The sequence below is a fragment of the Antechinus flavipes genome, chromosome 5 (genome assembly GCF_016432865.1).
Source record: "Antechinus flavipes isolate AdamAnt ecotype Samford, QLD, Australia chromosome 5, AdamAnt_v2, whole genome shotgun sequence".
NCBI classification, from domain to species: domain Eukaryota; kingdom Metazoa; phylum Chordata; class Mammalia; order Dasyuromorphia; family Dasyuridae; genus Antechinus; species Antechinus flavipes.
Genome location: NC_067402.1, coordinates 236,334,377 through 236,351,348, shown reverse-complemented (window position 1 = coordinate 236,351,348; position 16,972 = coordinate 236,334,377). Strand labels below are relative to the sequence as shown.

General features: G+C 32.9%; 1 protein-coding gene across 5 annotated transcripts in view; it reads right to left on the bottom strand.

Annotated features, from left to right (window-relative positions):
• DNM1L (dynamin 1 like) overlaps positions 1–16,727 on the bottom strand; it is a 59,066-nt gene extending 42,339 nt beyond the window's left edge. Inside the window, exons 1-2 of one of the 5 annotated variants that reach the window (XM_051962792.1) lie at positions 16,456–16,727; positions 6,779–6,926 (exon numbers count right to left, since the gene is read on the bottom strand). In XM_051962792.1, coding sequence (XP_051818752.1) covers positions 6,779–6,926; positions 16,456–16,557 — 250 coding nt within the window. In that variant the 5' untranslated portion in view covers positions 16,558–16,727. The remainder of the gene's footprint in view (positions 1–6,778; positions 6,927–16,455) is intronic. The other 4 variants (XM_051962793.1, XM_051962795.1, XM_051962796.1 and 1 more) reach the window with 4 other exon arrangements.
• Between the last annotated feature and the right edge of the window lie 245 nt (positions 16,728–16,972).

Genomic DNA, 16,972 nt, shown 5'->3' with positions numbered 1-16,972 from the left:
CTACAAGTCAGAAAGAATTTAAATATGAAGTAGCCACCATCAGGATTTATGCAAGATTTAGTAGCCACCCCTACACAAAGAAACAGAGGGTTTGAAATATGAAGGCAAAGGAAGTAGGATTGCCATCAAGAATAATACTCAGCAAAATTAAAAATAATCCTACAGGGAGAAAAAAATATGTAACAAGTTTGATATATAAATACAGGATATCAAGAGAAGCAGAAAAGGTAAATATGTTTGATAAATCATAAGGAGGAAAAAAACAAGGTTAAATTGTTGAGATTGTTAACACAGGGTATAATAAATTTACGTATAACACCTAAAAATTTGTATCATCACCAAGAATCTTAGAGGGAGTCTAAGACAGAGAGCATTATTTGGATGATTTCAAAGGGAAAAGGAAAATGGAAAAGTGAGGAAGAGGAATGAGTTAGAAAAAAAAAAGAAGAAGAGAGGGGAATAGTGGGTAAAAATTTATCTCCCACAATATGGAAAATGCAAAGAAAAATCAATACAACTGGAAATAGTAGGGAGAAAGAGAGAACAGAAAACACTTAAACTTTACTTTTATCTGAACTGGTTTGAGGAAGGAAAAATACAGATACAGAAATATTAGGGTACAAAAAACCCTATTTTAAATAGGAAAGGGGATAAAATAAAAGGAAAAAGGAGAATAAGAAGGAGTTACTAAGTAAAGGAGACAACAATCAGAAGCAAAACAGTCTCTTAAAAATAAAAAAGGATGAAAAAGAGGACAAGTATAATAGATAAGATGGAGAGAAATACACAGTTAACAATCATAATTGTGAAGGTGAATGAGATGAACTTACCCATAACATGGAAAAGGATAGCAAAATAATAATAAATAATTTAAAAATTGTTCAAGAAACATACTTGAAATGAAAACACATACAATTAAATAAAGGGCTTGAGCAAAATCATGACAGTACAGTACAGAATAAAAAATAATTAAAAGAGATAACATGGAAACCACATTTTATCAAAAGACACTACAGACAATAAATTAATACCAATGCTGAACATGCATGCACCAAATGGTATAACATCTAAATTCTTAAAGGAAAAGTTAAATAAGTTATAGAAGGAAATAAATAGCAAAGTTACAAAGAGGGAGAAATCTCAATATACTCTTCTCAATGTACATAAATACATAATGTCCATAAGATGTATGTAAGATGAACAAGAAAGAAGTTAGGAAGATGAATAGAAGTTTAGCAAAGTTAAATATGATTAACTTCTAGTGAATACCGAATGGGAAAAGAAAATATACCTATTCTTACCTTTACATGACACCCTCACAAAAAGTGACTATATATTAGGACAGAAAAACATGATTAAATTATTTTTAGTAACTCACAATACAATAAAAATTATAATCAATAAAGGGCCTTTAAAGCAAACATTTCAATTAACATAATAATTTTTTAAAAGACAATTGCACACGAAATTGCAAATCTATTATATATAACCTTCTTTTCCTTTTAAATACATAATAAAATTATGATGTAATTTCTTTTCCCACCTTCCCCACACCCTAGAGATGGTTACCATTAGACATATATAGGTGTGTCTATATATATTATGTTATAATATTAATTATTATTTATAAAACATAAATATAATTATTAATTAAATATAATAAATATTACATATAAAATATATGTATAAAAATATATATGTAAAATTATTCTATATGTACTTCTACTTATCAGATCTTTCTTTGAATGTAGATTTAACATTTCACCCATGCCAGGGTAATTTTTTACAGCATTATCCCTTGCATTCACTTCTGTTCCGATTTTTCCCCTCCCTCCCTCCATCCCATCCCCTCCCCCAGATGGCAAGCAGGCCTTTACATGTTAAATTAGGTTACAGTATATCCTAGATACAATATATGTGTGCAGAACCAAACAGTTTTCTTGTTGCACAGGGAGAATTGGATTCAGAAGGTATAAATAACCCGGGAAGAAAAACAAAAATGCAAGCAGTTTATATTCATTTCCCAGTGTTCTTTCTTTGGGTGTAGCTGCTTCTGTCCATCCTTGATCAATTGAAACTGAATTAGCTCTCTTTATTGAAGAGATCCACTTCTATCAGAATATATCCTCAAACAGTATCGTTGTTGAGGTATATAATGATCTCCTGGTTCTGCTCATTTCACTTAGCATCAGTTTATTTAAGTCTCGTCAGTCCTCTCTGTATTCATCCTGCTGGTCATTCCTTATAGAACAATATTCCATAATGTTCATATACTACAATTTACTCAACCATTCTTCAATTGATGGGCATCCATTCATTTTCCAGCTTCCATAGTGCAAGTTTTTCCATAGTTTTCTAAGATCACTGGACAAATCATTTCTAACAGCACAGTAGTTTTCCATTACAATCATGTACCACAACTTATTCAGCCATTCCCCAATTGATAGGTGTCTCCGTAATTTCCAATTCTTTGTCACTCCAAAGAGGGCTTCTATAAACTTTTGAACATATAGGTTATTTTTCTGTTTTCATAATCATCTTTGCAAACAGACCTAAGATTTTTTTATCTACATTTCTCTAATCAATGTTTTAGAGCATTTCTTCATATAACTATTATTTTGCTATCTTCATTGGAAAAATTTCTGTTTATATCATTTGACCATTTATTGGTATTGGCAAATTGGGGGAAAGATCTCATATTCTTAAAGAGATTTGACAAAGCAAAATTAAGAACAAATACATGAACAGGACAAAATAAGAAACCTCCAACTAACGAAAATAACAAAATGGATATCCTAAAAATCGAGTTTTTTTCTAAAAAATTCAAAACTAATGAGAGCAGAATAAAAGCAATTACTGGGAACTACTTTATCTAATTCTCTGACAATAAAAATGACAATAAATCAAATGGATGGATATTTACAAAAACTAAAATTGCCAGACTGAAGGAAGAGGAAGAATACTTAAATAACTGTTTTAAAAAAGGAACTGAACAAATTATAAATGAACTCTTGAAGTGGGGGAAAAAAAACCCAAAAGGATCAGACATATTTAAATGTGTTCAGTTAAAGAACAATTAATTTTTAATACTATACAAATTGTTTCAAAATAATTTTTTAAAAAAAGAATCATACCAAATTTGTAGCTGAATGGAAAATATTAATAAGATTACAAGCAATATGTCTATGACCAGGCTAGATTTACATCGGGAATACAGGGCTAAGTCAATATTAGAAAAACTTTAATCATATTTTTAAAATAAACATATATGATTTTTTTAAACAGATGTAATAAAGCTTTTGACAAAATAAGAACACACATTCCTTTTTTTTAAAAAAAAAAAAAAAAGCTGTTTATTTTCAAAACATATGCATAGTTTTTAATATTCACCCTTGCAAAACATTGTGTTCCAAATCACACAGTTATTAAGTTTTGCTTAAAATCCTAAGTAGAACCTATCAAAAATCAAGAGCAAGCATTATCTGCAATGGGGAAAAGATACGAGATTTTCCAATAAAATGAGGGGTGAAATATAATCACCATTACTATTCAGTATTGTACCGATATTGTACTATAGTAATCAGACATGATAAAGATATTGAAAGACTTTGTACAATGGCATACATAAATAATCTTAGTAAGCTAAATAAAAAACTAATCAAAACAATTAATCTTATAAAAACAGCAGGATAAGAAGCAAAATAAGATAAAATAAAATTTGCACTTTTTTATATTACCAATAAAATTTAGTAGGAAGAGACAAAAAGAGAAATTACATTTAAAATAACTCCAGAGCTTATAAAATGCTTGGGATGCTACTTGCCAAGATACATAAATAAACACAACTATAAAGCACTCTTCGCAAATAAAAATACATCTAAATAATGGAAGTAATAAAAATTGCTTATGTGTAGGCAAAGTAAAAAAAAAAAAAAAAAAAAAGACAACATAACTGAAATTACCAAAGAATTAATTTGTAGTGCTAGAAAAAAATAAAAAATTTCTGAAGGAATAAAAAATCAAGAATATCAAGGGCATCAATGGGGAAAAAAAATAGGAAAGAAAGCCAGCAGTAAGAAACCTGAAACTATACTACAAAATTGTAATCATCAAAACAATTTGGTATTGGGTAAATAGAGAGGTTGATCAAGGACTAGGTACATAACATACAGAAAGAAATGTGCACAATAAACTAGTTTGATAATATCAACTCCAAAATCTGAGCTACTAGAACAAGAATTCACTATTCAATAAAAACTGCTTGGAAAACTGGTAAGTAATGGAGAAGAAAATAGATACAAATCAGTGTTCTCATAGATTATAAATTCAAATAGATGTCTCATTAAACATAAAAGGTGATTTCAAACAAATAAACAGAACATGGAAAAAATTTTACTTGTCAGATCTAGGGATATGGGAAAAGTTCATGATCAAATAAAATTCATGATCAACTAAGAGAGAGAGAGAGATTCACAGGCAGTAAAATAGATGGTTCCAACTACATACATTTTTTTTAAAATTATATTTAAAAACCCCACCAATGTAGCTAAAATTAGAAGGGAACTAAATGCAGGAAACTAAACCTGAGCACAAATTCAGATAGGTTTTCATGACTCTAACAGATTTCTGCATGTTATCTATTTTCAGACCTCGCCATTCATTTCTTCTAGCCAGGTGATCTATATGATTATGTTTACCATAATAATTCAAATTTTTTTTCCTCCAATAATACTCAAATATAAAATAAGGAAATGGTAAAATACCCTAAATGCTCAGGCCTGGATGAGAAACATCCCCAGAGTACAATAAGAACTTAGAAAAGTAATAGATCAGTCACAGTCAGTGATGTGAAAACTTTGAAAAGCAGGAGACATGCCAAAGAATAGTTCTATGTTACCCATATTTTCAAAATTTTCAATGACCAAATGATGTGATAAGTTGATTTTTTTCAAATGGTCAGCTACTGAGTTTAAATTTCAATCCTAGCAAAATATTACAATATGCTATCAAAGGTATGATTTTGTAAGTACTTAGAAAAAGAAATGATTACTTAAACCAGCATGGGTCTATCAAAAACAAAGAAAAAAACAATGATAGGACAATAATTGTTGTTTCAAAATTGTTTTGTTTGTATCTGTTATTTGTCTTGCACAGTGGTTGACAAATTGTGACTGAATTTAAAATCATGTGAAGATAATTTCATTTCCTTTTTCCAAAGGATTATTAAATTAATATCAGAGACAGTAGATGCATGGACATCAGCAAAGCATTTAACAAACCTATTAAGAGCCTTGAAAACTAAATGAAAAAATATGGGCTAAAGAGTATGAAGTTAATTTTAGCCGACAGTATGATTAGAGTGCTGATTAATGGGAAGCAATGTTAACCTGATAAGAGAGGGTATCTACATCAGAACCGATGGCTACAGCAGAGCACAGGTCTATCCCCACTGGCCTTGTTTAACTTTTTTCTTAATCAATGGCTTGGATGAAGGCAGAGATGGCATGCTTAGAAAATTTGTTGGGCACCCAACATTGAAAAAGACAGCTGAAAGATGGAAGCACCATGATGTAGTGAAAAGAAGGCTGGATTTGGATTTGAAATGTGGTGTTTTTCTTCTTTAAAATATAATAGTTATCTCTGGGAGGTTTCTCGGGGAGGTTTTCTGGAGGCAGCCTTAGTTTCAGTTAAAAGTATTAATCATCCACCTAATGCAGCCAAGTGTTAAAAGTTCAGATCTTTTATTGCTTCCTCCAAAATAGCCCGGTTAGTTTTTCTTAGAGACCTATCTTTCTACTTGGTTCCAAGAGCTCTTGCAGTTGTCCTTTGCCTCTGCTTTCTTCAGCCTCCAGCCAGCACAAAGGTGGAAAATAGAATGAATCTCTCTTGCCTCTGAGAGAGGGCTTCTAGCTGAACTGATCTGATGCTCCCTCTCAATCTTTTCAGCTGAACTCATTTGACTGGCTCATTGAAGCTATATTTATGCTCCTTCTCCAAGAATGGGATTGTGGAATCTGAGAATGGGATTATGGGTTTCCTCCCAGAGTGCTCTCTGGCCCTAAGAGCTTCTTGCTTATATGAGCTCTATAAAAGTGTGAACACAAGCATTATTGTCTATCAGTTCTACTTAGTACCTTGTTTCTTCTGGCCCATACCATCTCCTTGTAAGATCAGATCAATCATACTGAACTATGCTAAATTAGATAATTATTGTCTCTATTAACTCTAATGACTTAATACTTTGTAATGATTCCAACACTGAATCAACTCTTGTCAGTTGATAAATCACTTGACTTCACCAGACCTCAACTTCTTGACCATTTCAAAGGCATTTTCAGTTCTCAATCTATATCCCTACCATGGATGACAAAGTCAAGACTCAAAAAACTCTTGGCAATAAAATTCAATATAATAGAGAGTTAAAGGTAGTAGATAAGACACTGAAATCAAGAAATTCAGATTGAAATTCAGTCCCAGATGTCATGGTTACAGACTTTACCTTACTGAAGCTAAGTTCCCTCATGTATAAAATGAAAGATAATAATACTGGCAGTATCTCCACCACAGAGTTGTTTAAAAAAAAAAAAAAAAAGTACTTTGCAAACCTTAAGTGTCAGCTATTATGATTACTTTCCTTGATCTCTGGTGCAGCTATTAGTTTGTAATTATCATCAATCAACAATAAATAATATTATCTTCAAACTATTTTCTTTGAAGGACAAAACTACAAAGGGGATGTACTAACATAATTCAAATACTACAAATGTCTAATACTTACCATTTTCATCTCCAGATGTTTTTCCTCTATCTTCTTGTGAAACATGGACCAGCTGTAGGATAAGGGGTCTCCTAGTGACAACTCCAGTACCTCTGGGGAGTAGGTCCCTCCCTACAAGGCTTTCTAGTACTGAGCTTTTTCCACTGCTCTGAAAATAAAACATTTAAGAGTAACTGTGAGCTTTTTGAGAAATTCTTTACACTGCTGTAAAACTATTAATAATGCCGTAAATAAAGGAACACTTTCAAAGTAACATCATTTAATTTGAACCTTGATTTTTAAATTATTGTAACTGTTAGAAAGATATATTTTGTTTCTCTGTTCAATTATTACTTTACTTGCTCTTAAAAAAAATCCCCCCCATCAACAAACTATTAGCTAACTTGGCCAATAAAAGAAAGATTTGTATAAATCCTATCTGAAAATAGAAACTGGCCATGTTAAATTTACAAGAGAGAAAGTTTTAAAATAAAATAACTATATACATAAGCAGTAGCAAAAATGAAAATTCATAGAAAATGAATGAGTATTACCAAAACCATAATACAATTCAAACAAAATAAGTAGAAATCTTAACTTAATCTCAGAGTTGGGGGTAAAGGGAAAAAAGTGAGAGAAATGTGGACATGAAAATAAAATGGAATTTTTAAAAAGTATGTACATATGTACACACACATATATACACATACACATACAAATATGTATATACATACATATGAAACTGTTAATTCTTAGAAAATGATATAGGTCAGAAATTTCCAGGTTCTTCAGATTTCCTTCACAAACAAAAACATCATGAAATACATATACAGCATCAAAAATCAAGGAATATATTCTAAGATAAGTTGAGAAGTCCGCAAAAAAATTTAAATAAAGATTGGGCCTCCCCTGGAGCTGAAGTTTGTCAGTGAATCACCAAAATAGGCCTTGAGAGCAGCTACATAAGGAATCTCACTATGCCTCAAGGAATTTCACCACCTAACACTTTTATAAAGTCTTTGCAAACTAGAATTGGGCAAGAGAAATCAAAAAAAAAAAAAAAAAAAGAAAAGAAAAAAGAAAGAAAGAAAGAGAAAAAATAATCTAAAACATCTCATTAGAAAAACAAGTAATCTAGAGAACAGATCAAAGAGAGCCAATATGAAAATGTAATAACATAACAATCGCCAAAAGTTGTGATCAACAACAATTCTGATGGCCATGGCTCTATTCTCTACAATGAGAATTCAGGCCATTTCCAATAATCTTGTGATGAAAGTCATCTACACCCAAAGAGAGAACTGTGGGAATTGAGTATGGAACACAACATAGCATTTTCACTTCTTTTGTTGTTGTTCTCTTGAGTTTTATTTTCTTTCTCATTTTTTTCCTTTTTGATCTGTTTTTCTTGTGCACAAGATAATTGTATAAATATGTATGCCTATATTGGATTTAGATATATTTTTACCATGTTTTTTTTTTTTTAAGTTGTGATCAAAAAAAGAATTTAGATATATTGCAACGAATTTTTAAAAATTAAGGAAAACTGCTCTAAAGTTTTAGAACAAATAAAAATAGAAGAAAAAAAGTCTACCATTTACCACCTCTAAAAGAGATCCCAGGAAGAAAACTTAGATGAATGTCACAGGCAAGTTTAAAAACTCCTAGGTAAGGAGAAACTATGACAAACAAGAAGAAAAAACAAAAATAAAAAATTTTTAAATACTACAGAAATAGTCAGGATTTCATTGTATCCAAGAATAATTTACCCAGCAAAGTAGACTATAATTCTAAATGGGAAAAAAAGGATATTTAACCAAGATTTTCAGATTATTTGTAACAAAAACACTAGAACTCAATGGAAAATTCAATATAAAATATACAGAAGAAACAAAACACATTAAAGACTAACTATAAGACACTCATTAAGATCAAACTATTTTGTTCCATAAATTGACAATAAGTTAAGTTTTTAAAAAACCAAAAATTAAACTTAAAAGTTTATATTTATATTTAAAACTGAAACATTTTAAAAAATATATTAAACTTATATTAAAAAACCTAATATTTAAAACTGACTGGGTGAAGTTTTCTCAGTTTGAAACTAAGTCACATGATCCCTATTCTCAGAGCTAGAAGAGGAGGTCTTGAATCCCTGGGTTGCAGGGAGCAGACAACATTGGTGACTACTGGTCAAGGATGATTATATCCTTTTAGTTTATACGATGTAAAGACATGGATCTTTGCTTTTTAAACCCCAGCCAGCCAGAAGCTGGTCAGGCTACATGAGCACATTGGTGGGAGTTAAGAAGGCTCCCAGGTATGTGCCGGCCTCTCCCTGCATGGACTACATAAATTCTTTCTCTTTGAAGATGATGTTAATTTGGGAAGGGGGGTTTAACACCCATATCACATAAAAGAACTGAGCACTATTTATAAAGAAACAAACGAACCTTTTCATTATAAACAATGGTAAAGCAAAGATGCCCTTTATTATTTTCCAATATTGCTATAGCAATACAAAAATATTAAAGGTAAGAACATCTACAAAGGGTGGGGACATTATATGAAAATGACATGATAAATTTAGAAAACTTCAGACATTCAAGAAGCAATCAATAGCTTCAGCTAGGAACAGAATACAAAAAATACTAATAAAACCATCAACATTGTATACAGCATTAACACACACACACAAAAGGAGAAATTCTGCTCAAAATAACTATGAAATAAAGTGTCCCTTAAAGAAATAATAAAGGATGTGTGATAGAGAGAGCCATCTGCATGGATGCGTCCAGAGAGGACTGGATACTAAGTGTGTGATCACAACATAGTATTTTCACCTTTTTTGTTGCTTGCTTGCATTTTGTTTTCTTTATTTTTTCCTTTTTGATTTGATTTTTCTTGTGCAACATAATTGTGGAAATATGTATAGAAGCACGTGTTTAACATATATTAACTTACTTCTAGGATAAGAGGTAGGGGGAAGGGAGGGAGAAAATAATTTGGAACACAAGGTTTTGCAAGGGTGAATATTGAAAACTATGCATGTTTTGAAAATAAAAAGCTTTAAATGGAAAAAAAACAAAAACAAAACAATGATTGGAATTCCACAGATGGAGAGGAAATGACATTCCAGAAAGAACAAAAGAGATAAAACAAAAGATTCCAGATCTGGAATGACTAAGGGATTCAATCAGATTTGATTTGATGATCTTAACAAAGCTAAAGAAATATCACTGTATTCCACATTTTCCAACAATTCATCCCTTTTCTTTCTCTTCTTGCAATTTGTTTTTTCAATAGAATTGATCTTCTGATTTTGTTTTCCTTTCCTAACTGAGCATCCTGATACCCAAACATGATTTTTATTAATAGATAGTCTCCATCCCCACCCACAGTTCCAGGAAGAGGTAGTATTTGAAAGGGGTATTAAAGAGTAAGAAGGAATCTGATGGGCAAAGAAAAAAAAAATTCATGAATAGGGAACAGTGCCAGAAAAACAGATGTGAAGACAGAATATGTTCTCTTGAGCAGAAAGTACCCTTTAGTTTGGCTTGAGAAAAGAGATTGTAGAGTAGTGTGTAGCTTTATTACTTGATGCTTGGGGGGGAAAAAGGGAAAAAAAAAAAAGATAGCTGGAAGAATATTCAGGACTCATTAGGTAGATAATGCCAATAAAAAAAAAAAATCACCAAATTTAATTTATAATTTTAATGCTGTACAATCAAAGACAAAACTTTATAGAACTTAATAAGAAAATTCATTTGGAAAAACAAAAGACTCAGAATATCAAAGAAATGATGAAAAGCTTCCAAAAGGGGGGAATAGTACTTCTAGTACTTCAAACTGTATTACAGAACAGCCATCATAATAATCATCCAACGTTGCTTTAGGAAAAAAGGATAGATGGAACAGACTAAACAATAAGAAACAATAGAATTCATTAACTCAGCTTCTGATAAAGTGCAAATAATTTACCTAGAATTTTTTTAAAAACTACTAGAAAACTGAAAAGTCTGGCAGTGCTAAAGCTTAAGTCAATATATTAATATAATATATATGGTAAATGCCATATTCCACAATAAATTCTAAATGATATGTAACTTCAATATTAAAGACTATATTATTTTTAAAAATTATCCCTCTCACAGGTATGAGTAGGAAATGTATTCTCAACCAACTCAAGAGGCAGAAGGAATTTTAAAAGATAATATAGATAACTTAAATTACAATTTACTGAAAAGCTTCTGCACAAACATTAATATCTAGGATAAAAAAGAACAATTAAAGAGAAAAAAATTTTTGTATCAAATTACTTTAAAAATGGTTTGTACTGACATAACTAAATGAAGAGAAACAGGCACAAGTTCAGAGTGTATTCAATTTATTGGTAAGGATAGCAAGTTCCCAATAAAACAGGTCTCTCAGTTTCCCATTAAACCAAATAGACCAAAAGACTACCAAAAAGATGGTAGACACATCTTTTTTAAAGACAGAGCACCTAAAAAGAAAAAAAAAATAGAAGGCAGCATATAGATAGCAAAAATAACAATTGGCTCATAGCTTGTAGCGTATCAGGCAAGAGGAACAATATGATTGACTGAAAACTGGGAATGAGGGGATAGCAACCACCAGTCCTTCCATCCGGTTGCTAAGAAATCCATCTTCAAAGGCAGTTATATAGTGGACCAGACTACCTTGGATAACAGAACAGACTCTTTGATGACCATTGGTATCTCCCAAGAATTGGAGGCAGGAATTGAACAGAGATTAGCATATGAACTGGACTTCAAAATTTAACTCAGAGACAATGAAAAATTTACAGGAAGACTGAATTTCCAAACTTAACTCTAAGACAAATGAAACAAGACTAATGCTGCTAAAAAATGCCACCAGTGGTACAGAATGAAATCCATAACAAAATAAAATCAATCAGAAAAATGGAGACAATGTCAATTAATTTTCTCAGTACCTATGATATATAATTAATAAATATATGTAACTAATACCCATTCCCCAATAGAAAAGCAGACAAAGGATATGAACAACTTAAAAAATGAACTTCAAGGTAAAAACAACCACATGAACAAAAATGTTCCAAAAAAATCTAGTGATAAGAGAAATGCAAATCAGAATAACCTGAAGTTTCAACTCATACCTTATAAATTGGCAAAAATGATCCAAAGAGGTATTGTGGAATTATAAATATACTAATATTTGTTGGAGGAGCTGTAAAATGGTATAACCATTTTGAAAAGCAAAGTGGAATTATGCAAATAAAGTGACTAAAATGTCTACACAGTTTGAATTAGCAACTCCATTACTGGAAACTATATAGGCACATCTCATTTTATTATATTTAACTTCATTGTGCTTCACAAATTCTCATTCTTTCTCTCTCTCTCTCTCTCTCTCTCTCTCTCTCTCTCTCTCTCTCTCTCTCTCTCTCTCTCTATATATATATATATATATATATATATTTTTTTTTTTTTTTTAAACCAACTGCAAGTTTGTGGTAAACCCTGGTTTGAATAAGTCTGTTGGTGCCGTTTTCCCAACAGCATGTGCTTACACTTCATCTCTGTGAAACATTTTGGCAATTCTCACAGTATTTCAAACTTTTTACTATTATGTCATTATGGTGATCTTTTCTCAGTAATCCTTGATGTTATTTTTGTAATTGTTTTGGAGTGCCATGAACCATGCTTATATAAGACAGCAAATTTAAATGATAAATGTTTTATGTGTTCTGACTGCTCCACCAATTGGCCCCATCCTTTCCCTGGTTTACTTTAAATGCTCCCCCCCATCTCCCCTTTTTCTTTTTAATTTTTTTTATTTTTATTACAAAGAAACTAAAAGGTAGGGAGAAAGAAGCAGTATCTTAAAAAATGAAGGTGAATAAAAACAATAAGTATAATCCCAGCTCTTTCAGCTTCTTTTAGAAAAGCTATAGCTACTATTATTGTTTTAAAAGACCAACAGAATCTTGACATAATGGCAAGTGTACTTTACACCATTCTGGTGTGATGGTTGAAGGGAAACTGAGTGAAATGAAATACAATTAGAATTAATGGTCATGCTAATAGGCTGACAAGAGATAAGAGATATCCCTAGATTATTAAAATATTCAATTAAACTGTGGTGAGGGATCAGAGTTTAAATGACTAATAATGAGAAGGGCTACAATTCATTAATTAATGAGGAAACATTCAAATATGACTTTGGATGAGACTATATAAGTTACAAATAAATGTAGTAAACAAACCCAAAACACAGCTACAAGAAATATAAAAAAACAAGAGATGGGACATTTTATGCATCAAAATTCATTCATTTAAAGCAAGTTTCATCAACTGTATTTAATATTAACTTTATAATGAATGACTTTTATGAGCCTGGTCTAATGAATAAAGAGCTGGCTCCAGAGTCTAGTAGTTCTGGTTAAGTCTTACCTCTGACAAATATTGCTCTGTAACTCTGGCCCTTAGTTTTATTTATAAAATGAAACTTTGAATATATGATCCTCCCAGCTCACTAGCTTTCACCATGGTCTTTTTTTCCCTTTTCCTCATAGCTTCTCCCAACTTAATGACTAGTTCATCAATCTATTCATCAGGTATACTGGGAGATATAAATTCCATTAAGTGTAAGATAAATCCTTCTTATTCTTAAAGTATTTATATTGACATATTATATGCCTAATTCTTTGACTTCATATTTAAGTTCATACTTTTATAAGCACAAAGCTTTAAAGCTGATGGAAACTTTCTAATTGGCAGTGGTCTTTTGCAATCAGGAAACAGTTCCAAAAAAATATTGTTTCCTAAAATAAAAAGTATAAAGTTGAAAGATTTTTAAAATTTCAATTTTAGGAAACATAGTAAATAATTTAATTTATTAAACACTGAATGACTATTCCTTTGGTATTTCAAAAGTACTTTACGACCCTATAATTTCTCAGATTTAATACAATTATTAATTATTACATCCTGTTGTTACATGTTGTTATTTCCAACTCTTCTTGAATGCATTTGGGATTTTCTTGGCAAAGATACTGGAGTGGTTTACCATTTGCTTCTCCAGTTCATTTTCCAGATGATTCCTCATCTGAGGCAAACAAGGTTAAGTGACTTATCCAGGACCACATAGCTAAATCTGAAGTCAAACCTGAGTCTTCTCAATTCTAGGCCCTGTTTTTTTTTCATGCTCTGCCTAGCTGCTTCAATTATTATAAAGTGGAACATTTTAAATCAAATTTAACCAAATCCAGGATTTTATTTTTATAGGGAACAAGAGTCCCTTTACAAAAGGAGAGAAGAAATTCCCTCCTACTAATATAATTCTACAAATGTTAGACACTTAATGTTAGACATTATATACTTCAACAACAATACTATATGATGATCAATTCTGATGGACCTGGCCATTTTCAGTAATGAGATGAACCAAATCAGTTCCAATGAAGCAGTAATGAACTGAACCAGTTACACCCAGCGAAAGAACTCTGGGAGATGACTAAGAACCATTACATAGAATTCCCAATCCCTATATTTTTGTCTGCCTGCATTTTTGATTTCCTTCACAGGATAACTGGTTCAGAGTCCGATTCTTTTTGTACAGCAAAATAACGGTTTGGACATGTATACTTATTTTGTATTTAATTTATACTTTAACATATGGGGGAAGGAGGAGAAAAATTGGAACAAAAGGTTTGGCAATTGTCAGTGCTGTAAAATTATCCATGCATATAACTTGTAAATAAAAGGCTATTTTGAGAGAGAGAGAGAGAGAGAGAGAGAGAGAGAGAGAGAGAGAGAGAAAAGCAGAGACAAAGGTTAAGGATATGTATGCCCAAAGTCCTATAGTCAAACCAGTATCTGTCAGAGGGGACTTGAATCAGATTTTCTTGATTCCAAAGTCTACTCAATGGACTCATTAGGCAGCCACACTGATTGAATTTTAAGGCTACTAATTCTCTGAAATAGGGTTGAATTTAAATCCAGGAGGCAAGGTTCTACCATTATAATATATGATCTTCAGCACCTCATATAACCTCTGCGATCTTATTTCCTTATGAGTAAAATGAAGGAACTGGCGTAAATAGCCTCTAAGTACTTTTATGGTCAAATTCTACAAATTAGCTTACAGGTAGTTTTTGCAGATTAGAGGGAGAAAAATAGTTATGCTTTTAGAACATTATCTCAAAAATTTCAAGTCCAATTAGCTCCAAAAATTTTCGGGTTATCCCCTCTTCTCTACTTACATAGTAGTAGGAGGGGCCCAAATCAATCTTCCTAACTGGTCTCTCTCTTTCAATTTTCAGTCCTCTCCAATCTCTGCTTCTTATGGCTGTCAAAGTAATTTTCCTAAAGACCAAATTCTACCTACTTCCCAGCTCAAATTCGTGTCTCCCACCTATTACTTCGAGGATCACATATAAACTTACATGTTTGGCACTTAAAAGTCCTCCACAACCAGGCCCCAGCACCTAGTTCAGTCTTATCATTATTGTTTATCATGCAGTCCATTTGCAAACTCCAAGAGTTAGTGAGAATGCTTCATTCAATTTCTTGGTTGCGGTCTTGACACAGAACAGAAGTTTAATAAACGGGAGATTGGTACATACCAAGCAAAGTCAAGGTACTTCTTTTTCCAAGAGGGAAGAAGGGACAACAGAAAAGATATCCTACAAGCAGCAGCTCTTAAACTGACTCTTGATTGAAGTAAATCAAATCATTTCATAGAAAATGACAGAAAACCGAAGTTACCCCTACTTATACTACTGCCTACATATATTCATCCAACTATTATTAGGATATGAAAATATAACTTCTAAGGTATCTTCCAGTTTACTTAAAACAAAAAAAAAAACTTACTAACATGACTCTACTTAATCCCTTATGCCAAGAAAGTAGCTAGGGAAAAACAAAATAGGAGACCTTAGTCTACATGAAGGGAATATGACTTTCAAGACTTTTGAAACATTTGCGTCCACAATTCTGTAAAGAGACAAGCGTGAATGGAAATGGATAAGTAATGTGCCCAGTTTTTATAGAAAGAAAAAAAGTTGCAGCAGTAAAGTGTTTTATCACAAGATAAAAACCTCACTCAAGAGAGATGATCCCAAGTAATACCATTGGAAGAAATAGGTAGGGGTGGGGTGATTTTATGCGGGCGCGTGTGTTCGCGCTCGCGCGTAATTTCTAAGCTTTTCAAGAAATCCGGAAGGTTAAACTTCATAAAACTCGGATGTTACTCAAAGCCCTCTCACATTCCACTCCATGGATCCCTAAGGTGCACTGAGAAGTGAGAAAAGAAAACCAAGCAACAGAGATTCCTGACCTAATCCAGGCACCAACCCAGAGTCCAGTTCTCCTTCGATGCACCACACTTTGTCCCTCAGTCGTCCTTGGAAGACGAGGGCCCTCCCTCCCCAAGAAAACCTCGTTTCTTCTTTAGCCACCACAACCACCATCCGGACTAGCGCCGCGCACGATCCGAGGCGGCTCCGCCTACCAGAATCCCTCCCAGTTTTCTAGGAGGCCTAAAGAGCAGGACTAAGAAATAAACAGATGCAAGAGGCCTGCACCTTCAGCTCCACCCAGCCCCGCCTTAGCCCTGCCCTGAGGCCTAGGGAGGGCCCCAGTCCAGTTTAGTTAAGCGGCCCAGCCACCTCAGGCCTCAGCACTCACCTGGGTTCCAACTACGACGATCTGGGGTAGCTGGATAATGTCGGCGCCCACGGTGTTAAAGACGTCCTGGAGCTTGTTGATAACTGGAATCAGCGCCTCCATGGCTCCTGGAACACAAGGCCCTGGGGCCCACTAGACAGAGGTAATGAATGAGGCCTAGAGTTCACCTCCACCTTCTGGACGCTTTCCTGCTCCCCCTCTTCCTCCTCCAAAGCCAGCACCCATTGGACTTGGCCCGCCCCTTACTCTCTCCCAGCAAGCTGTGCGCCAAAAAGGGGTGTGGGCCGTGATGGGGAAGAGGATCACAAAGCCTGACGGGAACGGTAGTCTTGGAAGACCAAAGCCTAGATGACAAAGCACAATTAGAGATTATCTAAAGAGCTGGGAGATCCGTTTTCAGCAGGAGAAAAATGATCCGGTAATTCGTTACCTGTTATTTTACTAATAAAGACTACTTTAAATTGTTTTAGAAGTTCAGGATATAAATGCATATGTGTATATGTATATGTTTATTCAC